Here is a 17,570-nt window from a genome sequence, read left to right on the forward strand (position 1 = left end):
TGATTATTTTTTAATTAATTATATTTATTCAATTAATTAATTAATCTTAATTAAGTTTTTAATGGTAATTGAATGTATTTTTTACACATTTTAAGATTAGTTTCATAATTTTATTTCCCAATTAATATAGTAGGATAAAATTTGTAGTTGTAGATTTTATTTGATTAGATTTTTAAAATCTTAGCTGTTAAACTTTTTTTTTAATACGGATTAGATTTACTTCTAATAGATTTTTTTTTTACTTTTCTACCATTTATTTTATTTAATGCGTCCTCATTTTCGTTTTTAATTAATTATATTTATTTAATTAATTAATTAATTTTAATTAAGTTTTTCTAATGCAATTGAATGTAATTTTTTACACATTTAAGGTTTTTTCATATTTGTACTTCCCAATTAATATAGTAGGATTTATGAAAATACCACCACATTTATTTTGTTTCGTATGTTAAAATTCATTATTTATTTATGAAAATGCCACCACATTTATATTTTTGCTGATATTGCCACATTTCTTAGGATATCTCAACAATGAAGGTAAGAACTAAGGAGGTGTATTGAAACCATGATTTTGGAAGATTTGATGGGATTTAGAAAATTTAGAATTTTGAAAGATTTTATGGAACTTGATATGATTTATTGTAAAATTCTTTCAAATCCCACATAAAACCATGAGATTTGGATTTATCTATTTTTAACTAAACAAATCCCACCTAAATCCTCCCGAATCTCAAAAATCATTAAAATCCAAATCCACAAACTATTTTGAATAACAGTGGATTTTAAAGTAGATTTTTAAATCATCAGTTCAATAACAGTAGATTTTAATAGACTTTTTAAATACATGATTGAATAACATAGAATTTGTAAGTTTCACACAAATCACTTAAAATGTCAAGTTGAATACACCCCCTAAAAATAACAGTGGATTGTGAGTGATTTTGAATGATTTTTAACAAATTTCATATTCAATAACAGTGGATTCAAGATGTAATTTTAAAATCACTAGTTAAATAACATGGGATTTCTAAAAAAATCACAAATCCTCCAAAATCCTGTTTTGAATACACATCCCTAAAATAGAAGGAGAAGAGACTATTTGGGTCAAGAGCTGTTTCTTTTATTACATGTGCATTTTTTTAGTCACAGCTTTCCAAGACAAGAGTGGTTCAAAGCATAATTAAACACATTTCATTCCACAATACAATACGAATAACTGTTTAGTTGTCCTCTCAAGAACTATATCTATAATAATCCAATATTTCTTACACCACATATTGTTTTATCAACTCCTCTAAGAGCTGAGTAAGGAAAAGAAGCTCAGAAAAAGAAGAAAAAAAAGAACAATTGAACCCATGAATCCAGAAACCTGAAAAAATGTTATAATAACGTATTCACTGATGACATTACCCCCCTCCTTGATCATCGTGCTTTATCTTCTCCCTTCAAGAACCGATCCTGACGCTAGAATGGATCGATACAACTCTGCTGGATCAGTTTAAAATATTGTCTCGATGATAAAGAGTTCAACTACCCGAAGTTTTACCGGTTGTGAGAGTAACCGAAGATGAAAATCTGGGGACGAGCACTGCCTCGTTGCTTACGGATTTGGAAGCTGCCAAGTCTTCCAAAAGCTTCCATGTTGCTTCTCGTTTGGCTACGACCTTGGTTTCATTTGCTTCATCTTCTTGGAACTTGGCTAAGCATTCATCAAACAGAACTTGGTCTGTCTCTGCCAGTACCTTTCTCACATTTAAAGTCAGACTCTGAACTGCTTGGTGCCAATGGCCTCGTGTGTTTCTCTCCATAGCCGGGAACACAATTGGCATTATCACTTTAATGTTTTGAGTAATCAGGTTTCTAACGTGATCGTTGTTCCACAGAAACAGAGCCCTTTCAGCCACCTGAGAAAACAAGCAAATTTGAATCTAACAACTCTTAGCAGCATTTTAACACATTAACAAACCAAAGAGTCGCACCTGAAAATGTGAACTGTTGAGGCATCGGGCGATTTGACGGAATAAAGGAACCATACATCGCTGAAACTCAGCTGCTTGAGTAGCTTCCAAAACCTCTTCCAACTCCCCAAGAAACATAACTTCCTTTGAACTGTTAGTCACAGGCCAATACTTTAAAAGTCCTCTAATGACGGTATCAGCAAGCTTGAAGTCTTTCTCTACAAACTGAACAATGCAATAAGAAAGCTGTTGATGATAAGCAGCTGCACATTTAGGTCTGTGTAGTGGAATCAAGGCCCGGACAAGGAAAAGCTTATGCTCTTCTTTTAACGGCAATGCGAAACCATTAATTATACTTCCAAGAATCTCAAGCAACTCTGCTATGCCGTTATGTCTTTCAGTTTCGAATATGAACCTGTAGAAGATATTGTTGATGGCCTTTCTGATAAAAGGTCGGTGCACCATGAACTTCCCATATATCCGATGGAGAATGGTTTTTAGATACTCCCTCTCCCTTTGGTCTTCAGAGTCAAACAAATCCAAAAGCTTCAAGACAAAGGAATGGTCGATATATCTCTTTGCAAGCTTTGCATCAGTCATGGGAGAAGCCACAAATCTAAGGAGAAGCTCATAGACAACTTGAAGATGAGGCCAAGCCGGTTCCAACGCAGGCTCCTCATCATCAACGTCAAGCGTTTCAAGTATTTTGCTCTCGTGATTCGCAGAAGGAAACGTCCTGAAGAGATTAACAACAGCCACTTTAGCAATCTCCTGCATCGCTGCGTCGCTTAACTTTGTGGAAACCGTAGCGATATAATCAACAAGCTCAAGCAAAGTCTGTCTCTTAATCTCTTTCTCTCTCAGATTCTTGGAGGGGTCACTAAAGTCGAAGACAACGCAGCACATACTCAGTTTCTTGATAAAAAGATTAGGTTTCTCCAAGCTAGGAACGTCTCTAAAGCTAGGCAAAGCTTCATAAACCCCATTGGCTTGATTGGTTCTGTTACTCGTAGAGGAAGGAGGAGGAGCAACAGTGCCATTAGCTCCATTGGATTTGGAGATACTACTAGTACCCGAATTAGGGATGTAATATGAATTAACACCACCACCACCATCACCGTTTGGATTAGAGTCATTATGAGATGATTTAGATGGCTTCCTGGGAAGTTTCCCAAATATCTGCTTTATCATAATCAAAGAAACCCTAATTTTACCTAAAGTCTAAGAATTTGTAATTCCTGTCACAGAGTTAGCTGAGAATACGTCACTTTGTCATGTTAAAACCTCAAAGCTTTGCTTTCTAATTAGAAAACCCTAATCATTGAACAGCCCTGCATGCATAAATAAAACCCCCAATTTTCAAAATCGGAAACACAAACTCGCGAAATAGAATAGTAAATTAAACATATAAAGATCCATAAACTTTGGGAGAGATTCATAAGAGAGAGAGGAGCTTACAAATGGGCAGATGAGTAGAGAGAGAGATCTGGGTGGACTGGGAGGAGGAAATGAATAGAGAAATCAAAAGAAACCCTAAGAAAATGGGAGCAAAAGAAGGATCTTTGTGATTAAAAAAACCCCTCTAGTTTAAATGAAAAACAAAAAAAAAAACAGCTACTTTGTTTTGTTTCTCTCAAACTGAATCGAGCAAGAGAGAGAGAAAGAAGGGAAAAAAAGGCAACGAAGCCCAGCAAAGAGAAAAAAGATATGGGAAGATACAGAACACAATACCAAAGATTAAGGTTGTAATGAAAACAAAAATAGGGAAAAATTAATAAATTGTCCCCTTCGCTATCTCTCTTCTTCTGTAGATTTTTTTCACTGTAAAATCTCTCTTTCTATGGCTTTCTTCGGATTCCGAATAACAGAAGACATTATAGAAATTAAAATGAAAATGATTTTTTTCAAAAATACCAAGAAATAGACAGATTGACAGGTAGGTTAATTTACCTTTTTGTCCCTGATTTAGGGGAGCGTGTTTATGATACGTTTGTGTCGTTTATGCGGCAACTGGTCAATTTCGTAAATGCGCGAGTCCGTGTCTATAAGTAATTTGCTTATTGGATAATTTTTTCGATTATTCTCTGCCCACCAGATACATATGGTGGCTGAGTCGTTAGCAATGGGATATGTATAGATGACAATGAAAAAAAATAATTCTGCAAAAGCTATAAACTGACTAAATCTGAAGAAAAGAGGTTTGATGAATCTAAAACAAATATCCAAAGAGAGCGTTGACCAAATAGTTCGAGTCAGCTATGATAGGGTTCAAAAAACACTTAAAACCAACAAGTCTAGAATTTCTGGATGACGACCGAGTTAGCAATACCGGCTTGCTCAATGGTTTGGTCCAAGTCTGTCAATTGTTTAGGAGGGAACCCCATGGTTAGTAACTGGTAGTCTTTCGAGCCGCCTGGTCTTGAAGCGTCGATGAACCCACGGACGTCTCGGACTGTGTGGTGGTGATTGAATCTGGATACGAGGCGTGTTCCGTCTGCTAATCTGAGCTGGATCGAGGTAGTTGGTGCTGCTGGATCTACTACTAGCCCTCTTGATGGTGCTGGTGCTGTGTTCATTGGTGCGGATGAGGTTTGTCGTTCTGCAGCAGCTGAACTTGATCCTGATCCGCTGGCTCCTAGAGTTCTTCCTACACCTAGGAATGGAATTTTGGGCTTTGGCGGTTCCTGTGAGTCAAGAGAGAGATACAAACATCAACATTATGGTCGCAAAATTCTACTACTTGAGTGGCTTCTCCAAAGAACATGTTAACTATTAAGGGAATGAGACTTACTGTGAAATTTTCTTCACGCCTGACGAGGTCGACATGAACGGGGATCTTCCTATCTTCTGGTTCGAGTTCATGGGGGCACTCTGACTTTGCAATGCTCTGCAAAATACAACATATGTATCAAGGATTCAAAAGTATCCAAGTGAATCGTGACAAGTATCAGCTGCTCAATAACTAGGCATGAAAATAAATTTATATCAGTGAAATAACAATGATTCCAGAAGAAGGCTATTTCACTTTTGCAGATTACACTGGTCAAATTGAGTTACATGGTATTGTAATTATTAATAAGAGAGCGATTTGGATATTACCTCCATAAAGTCTTTGTTTTCAGGGTCATTAAACCCCCTCAAGGGACCATCATCAACGGTGAAACCATTCAACCAGAAAGTAATAGTGTGCATAACCCTCTGAGGCCGGTCTTGCTGAGGAGTAGAGGAAACGGTTTCACCAGACAACAATCGTGCAGCACCAGTGAAGCTCCTAGAAGCTGATCTTGATGATTCAACAGGTCTGTCTACAGCTGACTGCCTCGCTTGGTCAAATAGTTCATCAACATCTTTTGGTTTCTTAGGATCTTGTACCATCATCCCACTATAACACAAACACACAATCCAAAATTTTCATTAATAGCTACACAAATTTATACCTTCTCAAGATAAAACAAGAAATTCAAGAACGATCTCAGATATATACAAGACATGGTCATCCCTACATTATCATTGATCATAGTGCCCTAATTCACTTCAAGAAACCACATTGCTCAAATTTATGATCATAGTGCCCTAATTAACTATCTAGACAAGTATTCTCAACTAAGTATTTCTCAATTCATGATCAGATCTACTTAAAAACAAACCAATCAAGATTTTACCTCTTCTCTCCACCAGTATAATACTCATTGGCCTCATCAGAATCACTGCCCTCACCACCAGTAGGAGAACGATTCAGATCGGCGAACGTACGGATATTCCCAGCGTGTTGACGGCTCCTAGTACTCCTACTCCCAGAAGGATTCTCCGGTGCCTTACTCTCTCCAGCACTGCCTCTCGATCGGAGACCATAAGGAGCAGCGCGAGAAGACGGAGAAGGAGACCGTGATCGCGAAGGAGAAGGAGAGGTTTCAGAAGGAGTGTAATCGGGGGAGTGAGATTGAGAAGGAGATTGTGCAGCGGCAATCGAAGAAGGATGTGGTGGTTGTTGTCCGGTAGGGTTTGGTACGACGGTTGGGGCTGCAACGGTATCGTTATCGAGGAAAGTTGAAACGGCAGAGTCTAGATCCCAACGGTGACTTTCGAGGAAGAAGGAAGCTTCTTCTCTTGATGATGAAGTGATCTCGATGAAAGAGTTGATCAGATTCTCGTTCATCTCCGTCGTCGCCATCGTCTCTTGTCTCTTTAGCTTTCTGATTAATTTTTCTTTTTGTTGCTTCTACTATTTTTTTTTTTTTAATATATAGAATATCTTCCTTTTGTTCACCGTCAGAAACTTCTCTTTACATACACATACGTTTCGAATATAACACGACGTCCTTAATGGGCCTAAAAGGCTTTGGCTCTGTTAATCACTATTAAGGCCTTTTTTTACATTCGTTAAGTTTTTTGGTGACTGTTGGGATCATCTCCCGCTGTGGCCAATGGCCTGGCTCAGCCGTTCTACAAGACTACAAGACACCCTTTGCATAACTTATTGGGGGCCCCAATTTGGGGCTGCTCTGTGTTTGAAAAACAAATTTCGGAGGCTTCTCTACTTATTTCAGTTTTTCGATTTTTTTTTTCTGCAATTTCAAATGGTTTCGGGTTTGTTCGAATCTGGGCATCCTACTCGATTATTCAAGGTTCGATTCTTTGTTCAAATCTGGTTTTAGAGTTGCTGGTTTCGACTCTGCATTGATTTTGGTTTTAGTGTGTTCGAGGAAAAACGGCTTTTTCATACTTGGACAATTCCAATATATTTGATTCATACATCGGACTATTGGATATGCGAAAACATACATTGACTTTTAAATATTTGAATTACATATCTGAATTTACGATTTTGTGCTTAATTATACAAAAACATGGTTAATTAGTAACTCTGTTAATTCCGCTGTTAGGCCAATCATACGTGGAATCCACGTGTGAAAAAAATACCAAAACGATGTCGTTTTAGTTGTTTAGACAAAATAAAGAAAATATCAAAACGACGTCGTTTTAGTTGTTCGAGCAAAATAAATAAAATTGTAGAAACCTAGACTTAAACTTGTGTACTATCAAGCCTAACAAGATACTTAACCGCTGTAAAACTAACCATTTATTGTCTTTTAGTAAACAAACTTTAATATATCCTATTTTGTGTTTCTTCTTCTTCTCTTTTTCCTATTTCTCTATGGCCGACGGTAACCTTTTTCTCACTTTAATTTTCAGAGGTGGCGGCGAAATTAAGTAGCCCTAATTAACCTTTTTCTCCCATTAAATACCAAAACGATGTCGTTTTAGTTGTTCAAACAAAATAAAGAAAATATCAAAACAACGTCGTTTTAGTTCTTCGAACAAAATAAATAAAATTGTAGAAACCTAGACTTAAACCTGTGTACTATCAAGCCTAACAAGATACTTAACCGCTGTAAAACTAACCATTTATTGTCTTTTAGTAAACAAACTTTAATATATTCTATTTTGTGTTTCTTCTTCTTCTCTTTTTCCTATTTCTCTATGGCCGACGGTAACCTTTTTCTCACTTTAATTTTCAGAGGTGGCGGCGAAATTAAGTAGCCCTAATTAATTTTTTTCTCACTTTAGTCCCATATGGTCTAGTTGTTTTTGTTTTCAATTTAATTTGCAGATTTCAGAAGAAAACAAATTCCCAAATACCCAGTCATTAATTTCTTTTACAGATCTGATTCGCAAATAACCACAACTAGCAACCACGGCAGAGAAGCCTAGCACTGCTCCATTGATAACTCAGGCCCTCCACGAAGATCTGAGGAAACCGAAAAGTAAAAAGAGAAAAAAATAAAAACAGGATCTAAAACGTTGAGAAAAGAAACAACAAATAACGAATGTCTTTTTTTCCCCAGAAGAAACAAAATATAATAATTCTTTGTTTATTAAAACGTAAAAGTTGTTATATTTATTTATTTTTGTCAATACATAAAACTTGTTATTATCCTAACGGTTAAGTAGTTCGGCTAGTTGTCATTATTCATAGGTTCGAGACTAGGCTTCTACAATTTTTTTTTAATTTGCTCAAACAACTAAAATGACGTCGTTTTGGTATTTTCTTCACACGTGGATTCCACATCAGATTGGCCTAACGGCGGAATTAACAGAGTTACTAATTAACCACATTTTTGTATAATAATTAAGCACAAAATCGTAAGTTCAGGTATGTAATTTATATTTAAAAGTCAATGTATGTTTCCGCATACCCAATAGTCCGATGTATGAATCGAACATATTGGAATTGTCCAGGTATGAAAAGTCGTTTTCCGTGTGTTCGACGATTGTAGTCTAATTTTGGGTTTTATAGTTTAGTTCCGGTTTGATTCCAGTTTGATTTCGGTTTGATTGTTGTTTGATTTTGATTCTATTTTGATTTCTCTAGCACATAAGAGTACAAGACATTTCTCGAACCGGAAATGAAGGTGAAACCATCAACATGCGGTGGTTTTTTAAAGTCATTAACATAAGAGTGCAAGACATTTTTTTTTAAGTCATTAACATAATCCCACATTGATTAGGATTAGGTAGGGAGGTCGGTTCTTGGGCTTTATAAATTACTCTTCTAGTTTTATAATTCTTATTATTAAACCTCTTTACTTTAGACGTCGCATTAAGTCGGTGATTAGCGATTTCGTAACACAAATTTACTTTTGCTCTGAAGTTTTAGGGTTCCGTCCTCAACGACTCTGTTTGTGTTCGTGTTCGTATTCGGTGTTTGAAATTCACAATTCCAAAGCTCTGTGCACCGACGTTGATATGTCTATAGCTCCACCTGGTACAGACGACTCAACGATGATGTCTACGTCTAATCATCATCAATCGAAGCTTACTCTTGAAGAATCAGAGGCGAGATTAAAGTAGAAGAGCAGACTCTGGAATCAACTAAATTTGAAGCGTTACTGTGAAAAGAGAAGGCTAGGGTTCATGGAGACTCAGAAGGAAGACATGCCACCAGAGCATATCAGGAAAATTACGAGAGAGCATGGTGATATGTCATCAAAGAAGTTTTCTGATGATAAGCGAGTTTATCTTGGAGCGCTTAAGTTTGTTCCTCACGCAGTTTTCAAGCTTTTGGAGAACATGCCTATGCCTTGGGAACAGGTTAGAGATGTTAAGGTTTTGTATCACATTACTGGAGCTGTTACGTTTGTTAATGAGATTCCTTTGGTTTTTGAACCTATTTACATGGCTCAATGGGGTACTATGTGGATTATGATGCGTAGGGAGAAGAGAGACCGTAGACATTTTAAGAGGATGCGGTTTCCGCCGTTTGATGACGAGGAGCCTGTTCTTGATTATTCGGATAATTTGATGGATGTTGATCCTTTAGAGGCTATTCAGTTGGAGCTTGGTGAGGAAGATGATTCTTGTGTGTCCAATTGGTTTTATGACCATAAGCCACTTTTGAAGACGAGTATGATCAATGGTCTGAGTTACAAGAGGTGGAATCTCTCAATCCCGGTTATGGCAATGCTTCATAGGCTTACAGGTTAGTTACTTTCTGATTTGGTTGATCGGAACTATTTCTACTTGTTTGATATGTCATCTTTATGTACTGCGAAAGCGTTGAATATGTGTATACCTGGTGGTCCTAAGTTTGAGACTTTGTATCGTGATATGGAGAAAGGTGATGAGGAATGGAACGAGTTTAATGATATCAACAAGGTTATCACTCGATCCCGGCTGCGAACTGAAGGCAGAATTGCTTTTCCATACTTGTACAATAACAGGCCAAGGAAAGTAAAACTATGTGCGTATCACACTCCAATGGTTATGTTCATTAAGACAGAGGATCCTGATCTTCCTGCGTTTTATTATGATCCGTTAATTAACCCCATAAGTAACACTTTTCATGATAGGAAGGTTTACGATGAGGAGGATGACTTTGTGTTACCAAACAGAGGGAAGCCTTTGCTACAATATACTCAGGTTTACACTGACACTACAGCTGATGGGATTTCCTTGTTGTTTGCGCCAAGACCTTTTAATATGAGATCTGGGAAGACACGACGGGCAGAAGACATACCGCTGGTGTCAGAGTGGTTCAATGAGCATTGTCCTTCATCACATCCGGTCAAAGTTCGGGTTAGTTACCAAAAGCTTTTGAAATGTTTTGTGCTGAATGAGTTGCACCATAGACCACCTAAAGCTCAGAAGAAAAAGCACTTGTTCCGATCACTCGCAGGTACAAAGTTTTTCCAAAGCACTGAACTTGATTGGGTTGAAGCAGGTCTCCAAGTTTGTCGACAGGGTTATAATATGTTGAATCTGTTGATTCATAGGAAGGGTTTAAACTACCTGCATCTAGATTATAACTTCAACCTCAAGCCAGTTAAGACTTTGACGACTAAAGAGCGCAAGAAGTCACATTTTGGGAATGCTTTCCAGCTCTGTCGCGAGATTCTCAAGCTGACAAAACTTGTGGTTGACGCAAATGTCCAATTCCGGCTTGGGAATGTTGATGCCTTCCAATTGGCTGATGGCCTACAATATATTTCTCCCATGTTGGCCAATTGACAGGTATGTATCGCTATAAGTACAGACAGATGAGACAAATTAGGATATGTAAGGATTTAAAGCACTTGATTTACTACCGTTTTAATACTGGTCCTGTGCATAAAGGACCAGGGTGTGGATTTTGGGCTCCAATGTGGAGAGTGTGGTTGTTTTTCTTCCGTGGAATAGTTCCTCTAATTGAACGATGGGTAGGGAATCTTCTTGGACGTCAATTTGAGGGGCGTCATTCAAAAGGAGTGGCAAAGACGGTTACAAAACAAAGAGTCGAGAGCCATTTTGATTTGGAGCTTCGCTCTGCTGTTATGCATGATATTGTTGATGCCATGCCAGAGGGATCCAAGCAGAATAAAGTGCAGACAATTGAGCAGCACTTTAGTGAGGCATTGTGGTGTTGGAAAGCTAATATCCCGTGGAAGGTCCCTGGACTGCCTGTGCCAATTGAAAATTTGATCCTGCGATATGTGAAGCATAAGGCTGATTGGTGGACAAATGTTACTCACTACAATCGTGAGCGTATTAGAAGAGGCGCAACGGTAGATAAGACAGTTTGTTGAAAGAATCTTGGAAGGATGACTCGTCTTTGGTTGAAGGCAGAACATGAAAGACAGCATAATTACCTGAAAGACGGTTGTCCTGTCACTCCGGACGAAGCTGTAGCAACTTATAGAACTACCGTAGAATGGCTGGAAGCAAGGAAATTTTCACCAATTCCATTTCCTCCTTTGTCGTACAAACACGAGACGAAGTTGCTCATCCTTGCCCTTGAGAGAATAAAAGAATCATGTGGAGGTGAAAGGTTGAACGAGCAGCAGCGGGAAGAGCTTGGTTTAATTGAATAAGCTTATGACAACCCTCATGAAACTCTAGCACGAATTAAACGTCACCTTTTCACGCAGCGTCAATTCAAAGAAGTGGGCATTGAGTTTATGGATCTCTACATCAATTTGACTCTAGTATATGAAACTGATCCTTTAGAAAAAATTATGGATGCCTATCTTGATCAATACTTGTGGTATGCGGCTGACAAGCGACACTTGTTTCCGAATTGGATTAAGCCTGCAGACTCAGAGCCACCACCGCTTCTGCTTTACAAGTGGTGTCGGGGTATAAATAATTTGCAAAGCATATGGGACACATCCGATGGGCAATGTGTGGTGATGCTCCAGACAAACTTTGAAAAGTTGTTTGAGAAGGTTGATTTCACATTATTGAACAAGCTTCTTCGTTTGATTGTTGACCCCAGTATTGCAGACTACATGACTGCCAAGAATAATGTGGATCTGTCTTACAAGGATATGAGACATACTAACTTGCATGGTCGCATTAGGGGACTTCAGTTCTCATCCTTTGTTACTCAGTTTTATGGACTAGTGCTGGATCTTTTGCTTCTTGGTTTAACTAGAGCGAGTGAGATTGCTGGGCCACCGCAGACGCCCAACGAGTTTATGACCTATTGGAATACAAAAGTTGAGATGCAACATCCCATAAGACTATACTCTCGGTATATAGACAAAGTGCATATAATGTTTAAATTTAGCCATGAAGAGGCTCGAATCTTATTCAACGTTATCTTAGGGAACATCCTGATCCCAACAATGAGAACATGGTGGGGTATAACAGCAAGAAGTGCTGGCCGAGAGATGCCAGGATGAGGTTGATGAAACATGATGTCAATCTTGGTAGAAGTATCTTCTGGGAAATGAAGAATCGTCTTTCTCAGAGCCTTACAACTTTTGAGTGGGAGAATAGCTTTGTCTTTGTGTACAGCAAGAAAAATCCTAGTCTGCTGTTCAACATGTGTGGATTTGAAATCCGCATACTTCCAAAAGTCAGGATGAGCCAAGAAGCTTTCAGTAACATAGGAGACGGTGTATGGAATCTGCAGAATGAACAGACTAAAGAGAAGACTGCAGTTGCTTTTCTGCGGGTTGATGAAGAACACATGAAGGCGTTTGAGAATCGTGTGAGACAAATATTGATGTCTTCAGGGTCATCCACATTTACCAAAATCGCCAATAAATGGAATACAACTCTGATAGGTCTCATGACTTATTTTCGTGAAGCCACTTTGCATACGCCAGAGCTCATTGATCTGTTGGTTAAAAGTGAAAGTAAAATTCAAACAAGGATTAAGATTGGGCTGAACTCAAAGATGCCTAGTCGATTTCCTCCTGTTGTCTTTTACACTCCGAATGAACTTGGTGGGCTTGGAATGCTGTCTATGAGTCATATTCTAATCCCACAAAGTGACATACGGTACATCAGGCAAACAGACGGTGGTATTACCCATCTTAGGAGTGGAATGAGTCAAGAAGAGGATATGAAGATACCCAATCTCTACCGTTACATACAGCCATGGGAAAGTGAATTTATTGATTCACAGCGGGTGTGGGTAGAATATGCTTTAAAAAGGCAGGAAGCACAGGCCCAAAATAGACGTCTTACACTTGAGGATCTGGAAGACTCTTGGGATAGGGGAATTCCGTGTATAAACACACTGTTTCAGAAGGATAGGCATACATTAGCATATGATAAAGGTTGGAGAGTCCGAACCGATTTCAAGCAGTACTAAGTCCTGAGACAAAATCCTTTCTGGTGGACTCATCAGAGGCATGACGGGAAGTTGTTGAACCTGAACAATTATCGAACTGATGTAATCCAAGCTCTTGGAGGTGTTGAGAGTAATCTTGAGCTCAATTTATTTAAGGGAGCGTACTTCCCAACATGGGAGGGTCTTTTCTGGGAGAAGGCATCTGGGTTTGAGGAATCAATGAAATATAAAAAGCTGACAAATGCACAAAGGTCTGGTCTGAACCAGATTCCTAATAGAAGATTTACACTATAGTGGTCACCAACAATCAATTGAGCAAATGTTTATGTCGGTTTTCAAGTGCAGTTGGACCTAACTGGAATATTCATGCATGGAAAGATTCCTACCCTTAAGATATCTTTGATTCAGATTTTTCGTGCCCACATGTGGCAAATGATCCATGAGAGCATTGTTATGGATCTTTGCCAAGTATTGGACCAACAGATGGATAGTTTGGGGATAGAAAGTGTGCAGAAGGAGACAATTCATCCAAGGAAGAGTTACAAAATGAATACCTCGTGTGCTGATGTTCTTCTGTTTGGTGCCTGTAAATGGCCAATGTCAAAGCCAAGTCTGGTGACTGACTTAAATGATATGTTTGATCAGAACACTGGTAAGAAGTATTGGATAGATGTTCAACTTCGATGGGGAGATTACGACTCTCATGATATTGAACGTTACACAAGGGCTAAATTCATGGATTATACAACGGATAACATGTCTATCTATCCAGCTCCAACAGGTGTGGTGATTGGGATTGATTTGGCATACAATGTGTATTATGCTTTTGGTAATTGGTTCCCTGATTCAAAATCTTTGGTTACTAAAGCAATGGATAAGATTATGAAGTCAAATTCGACGTTATATGTTTTGAGAGAAAGGATAAGGAAAGGTTTGCAGTTATACTCATCTGAGCCTACGGAGCCAAATTTGCCATCTCAAAACTATGGCGAAATATTCAGCAATCAGATTATATGGTTTATTGATGATACCAACGTTTATCGTGTGACAATGCATAAGACGTTTGAAGGAAATCTGACAACAAAGCCAATCAGTGGTGCTGAGATATCTCCACCATCTCAACAAAGGCAACAAATAGATGCGACTGATAAACAGGCCAAAGAAGTGAGACAGCTTAATGCAGTCACAACAAGGACCACTAATGTTCATGGTGATGCACTCATTATCACCACCATTAGTCCCTACGAGCAATCTACATTTGTTTCCAAAGCAGATTGGCGAGTCCGTGCAATCTCAGCTACTAACCTCCACCTTAGGGTCAGTCACATTTATGTGAACTCGTATGATGTAAATGACTCTACATACACGTACATAATGCCAAAGAACATCTTGAAGAAGTTCATATGCGTAGCAGATCTTCGTACTCAGATTGCTGGGTATATGTATGGTATAAGTCCCCTTGATAATCCTCAGGTCAAGGAAGTTCGTTGTGTTGTGATGGTGCCACAGCGGGGATCTCACCTGCAAGTTCACTTGCCGTCATCTCTTCCTGAGCATGATTTCTTAAAGGATCTTGAGCCTTTGGGCTGGATGCACACACAACCTAATGAGCTTCCTCAGTTGTCACCACAAGATGTTACCTCACATGCCCGTTTTCTAGAGAACAATAAGCAATGGGACAGAGAAACATGTATTATCTTGACTTGCAGCTTCACTCCAGGCTCATGTTCTTTGACTTCATATAAGCTGACACAAACTGGATATGAATGGGGACGTCTCAACAAGGACAGTGGCAACAATCCCCAAGGTTATCTTCCGACACACTATGACAAGGTTCAAATGCTATTGAGTGATCGTTTCCTTGGGTTTTACATGGTTCTTGATAATGGACCATGGAACTATAACTTTATGGGAGTGAAGCACACACTGAGCATGCAATATAGTGTGAAACTCGGCAATCCCAAGGAGTACTATGACAATGAGCATCGACCCACTCTTTATCTGGAGTTCAGCAATATGGAGAAGGATGGTGACTTCAGCGAGAGAGATCGTGAGGACTGTTTTGCTTGAAATTTTAACTCTTTACTGTCTTCTTGTTTTTGCTTTATACCTTCGTACAAGTGTCTTATAAGCATCATATGTACCTTGAGCCTTTAAAATTAAAAATTGAAAATTGTGATCTGTTTTACTTTTGTTGGGATTTATTGGTCTGCTAAGGTAACCAGCCTTTTGATGCAATGTAGAGCATTATCTTCACTTTCTTCATCTTAATGTCCTAGAGTACCAAACCGTAATATGTCTTGAATGTATCTGTTGTGTGTATGTGTATATATTATATGCTTTTACTTCTATGAGATATTATCACGATCTGGAGCTTGGTAAATGTTCATTTGAAACAGTTTCTTATGGCTGTCTGTTCTTGCAGGCATAGGATCTTACTTGGACATGCACTAGCAATTGACCTGTGACTTGATGCTCTATTGAGGTTTGATGTAATCTATTTGTATGATTGAAGCTGATTTGTTCACTTGTTTCCTTAGTCTTTTCTCTACTTCTGTTCCTATGTGTAGATTCCTCATTTCTCATAGTGGAGTATTTTGATCTTTGTAAATTTGTTTAGTTTCTATTGTTACTTTTAGACTAAAGTGGCTTCTGCTTTTCAATAATTAGCATTTGCGTGTGACATTGCCTAAATGGTTGACTGATATGCTCTGCTTAGCTCTAGGACTTCTACTGAGAACAGTTTTATTTGACATTTACTCTTTTGACTTCCTTTTGTTTTGCTTTCTCCCTTCCTGCTTGTGTCTTATTGCCCTATAGAAAACATACAAGAATCATATATTTGTACTAAGACCTTAGAAATTTGAAACTAAGAACTGGATCTATTGTTTTATTCGTTTTCAGGAAATGTTGGTCTGAAGAGTTAACCAGTCCCATTTGGCTCAAGCTTAGATCTTTTTACATGCAATGTAGAAATATATCTGTTGTGCACTTTCTAAATCTTGATTACGAATTGTCTGAACCGTAGTAAGTTGTAAAACATGTCTGTTGTGCGTCTGTGGATATATGTTTTTTTATCGCTTGATATATAATCTGCAGATTGTCTTCTTGGCAGGCAATTATTACTCGGAGTGTGTACGATGCACCGATTAACAATATAATGTTTTCTATTCATATGATTTGAATGGTTTGTTCACCTCTTTCTTTGTATGTTTGTTTACTTCGTCATTTTGGCAACGTCACATGAGAGTATTTGTGAATTGTGCTGCCTCTTTGTTGATTTAATTATTTCTCTACTATCCGCTCCGTCTTCTATTTGCTTTAGAGACATGTAATAGTATATGGACACACAACCCCTAAGAAGTTAGATATCAAAAATTCAGAAATGTGTTAATTGCTTTTTGGCGTATGTATGTTTGTGAACTGTGATAGGCAATGTTCTAAAATACGCTAGGCGCTAGCCGGGTGGTGCACCACCGTTTAACCACCGTTTAGCGTATAGCTGTATGCGACTGTATATGCGGAATATATACGGAAAATATATTTTACCAAAAATATATATAGATATGATAAATTATAAATATATTATATATAAATAATTAAATATATATATATATAATAAAAAACAAAATAAAAATCAAAATATCTGTAAAAATATTCATGAAATTGTCAAACCAATAGTATCAACCTTAAATTGTCAAAAATACTCATGAAATTGTCAAACCAAGTAGTCAAAAACTCAATAATTAAAATAGCAAAACGAAAACAGAAAAACAAACCAATTTTAATCTTCAAGTTCTTCTTCTCCCTCGACTTGTAGAATCTGGTCATCGTCAGACTCGCAATCAATATCATCAAATTCTTCTTCATTGTTAGATATGAAATCATCTTCATCATCTAACTCTCTAATTTGATCTGCATCATCAATGGTTGAGCGAAATGGTTCTTCTTCACCTATATCACCTTGTAAATCGAACTGTGAGTCCTCTCCATCATTGGAAATCCCATACACTAACCGTGATTGAGCATTAGTAGCATGATTCGCAACCAATATATCAACATTATTCTCCTTTTGTCTCTTCCTTTGGTTCATCAATCTTAAATTGAATTGAACATACACAAGATTGTTCATTCGACTTATCGCAAGTCTGTTTCGTTTCTTTGTATGTACCTACATATAATAGTAGGGAGCAATATAAATTAACTGAACCATTGAACTATATGCATAAAAATCAAGGTAATTGAAAATTAGAGCAAAATAAAGTCTAACCCCTTCAAATGTACTCCAGTTTCGTTCACATCCGGATGAACTTGTAGTCAAAGCAAAAATTCTCTTAGCCATTTTTGCTAAATTAGGAACAGCATTTCCATATGTTTCCCACCAATAAACTAAAAATGTAAAATATAAACCAATGTAAATGATCTAAGTAAATAAGTGAGTCATGCTCGTGATGGAGTAGAAGTAGAACTACATGCTCGTGTTATGTAAAAACCTGTAAGTGTTCTGTTTGAAAAAAACCTTCAAGTGTTTTGTTTGAAAAAAACCTGCAAGT

At 37.8% G+C, this 17,570-nt stretch overlaps 3 protein-coding genes and 1 pseudogene across 3 annotated transcripts; 1 reads left to right on the forward strand and 3 right to left on the reverse strand.

Moving 5' to 3' along the window:
• Positions 1-1,165: 1,165 nt before the first annotated feature.
• LOC104732110 (serine/threonine protein phosphatase 2A 59 kDa regulatory subunit B' gamma isoform) lies at positions 1,166-3,850 on the reverse strand. The gene is made up of 3 exons (XM_010451641.3): positions 3,417-3,850; positions 1,980-3,289; positions 1,166-1,904 (listed from the first exon to the last, which is right to left on the reverse strand). The coding sequence occupies exons 2-3, from the start codon at positions 3,147-3,149 to the stop codon at positions 1,527-1,529; spliced, it is 1,548 nt and encodes a 515-aa protein (XP_010449943.1). The 5' UTR covers positions 3,150-3,289; positions 3,417-3,850; the 3' UTR covers positions 1,166-1,526.
• Positions 3,851-4,115: 265 nt separating this feature from the next.
• LOC104732112 (plant UBX domain-containing protein 5-like) lies at positions 4,116-6,238 on the reverse strand. Its single transcript, XM_087478960.1, has 4 exons — positions 5,621-6,238; positions 5,058-5,340; positions 4,750-4,845; positions 4,116-4,642 (listed from the first exon to the last, which is right to left on the reverse strand). Exons 1-4 carry the CDS (start codon positions 6,127-6,129, stop codon positions 4,253-4,255), a joined length of 1,278 nt encoding a protein of 425 aa, XP_087335086.1. The 5' UTR covers positions 6,130-6,238; the 3' UTR covers positions 4,116-4,252.
• Positions 6,239-8,879: 2,641 nt separating this feature from the next.
• On the forward strand, positions 8,880-15,087 carry LOC104732113 (pre-mRNA-processing-splicing factor 8A pseudogene; annotated as a pseudogene).
• Positions 15,088-16,801: 1,714 nt separating this feature from the next.
• Positions 16,802-17,359, reverse strand: LOC147930684 (uncharacterized). Its single transcript, XM_087477895.1, has 2 exons — positions 17,288-17,359; positions 16,802-17,188 (listed from the first exon to the last, which is right to left on the reverse strand). The coding sequence occupies exons 1-2, from the start codon at positions 17,357-17,359 to the stop codon at positions 16,802-16,804; spliced, it is 459 nt and encodes a 152-aa protein (XP_087334021.1).
• Positions 17,360-17,570: the final 211 nt, after the last annotated feature.

Source organism: Camelina sativa, chromosome 12, assembly GCF_030686135.1.
Source record: "Camelina sativa cultivar CO46 ecotype springtype chromosome 12, ASM3068613v1".
Classification (NCBI taxonomy): Eukaryota; Viridiplantae; Streptophyta; class Magnoliopsida; order Brassicales; family Brassicaceae; genus Camelina; species Camelina sativa.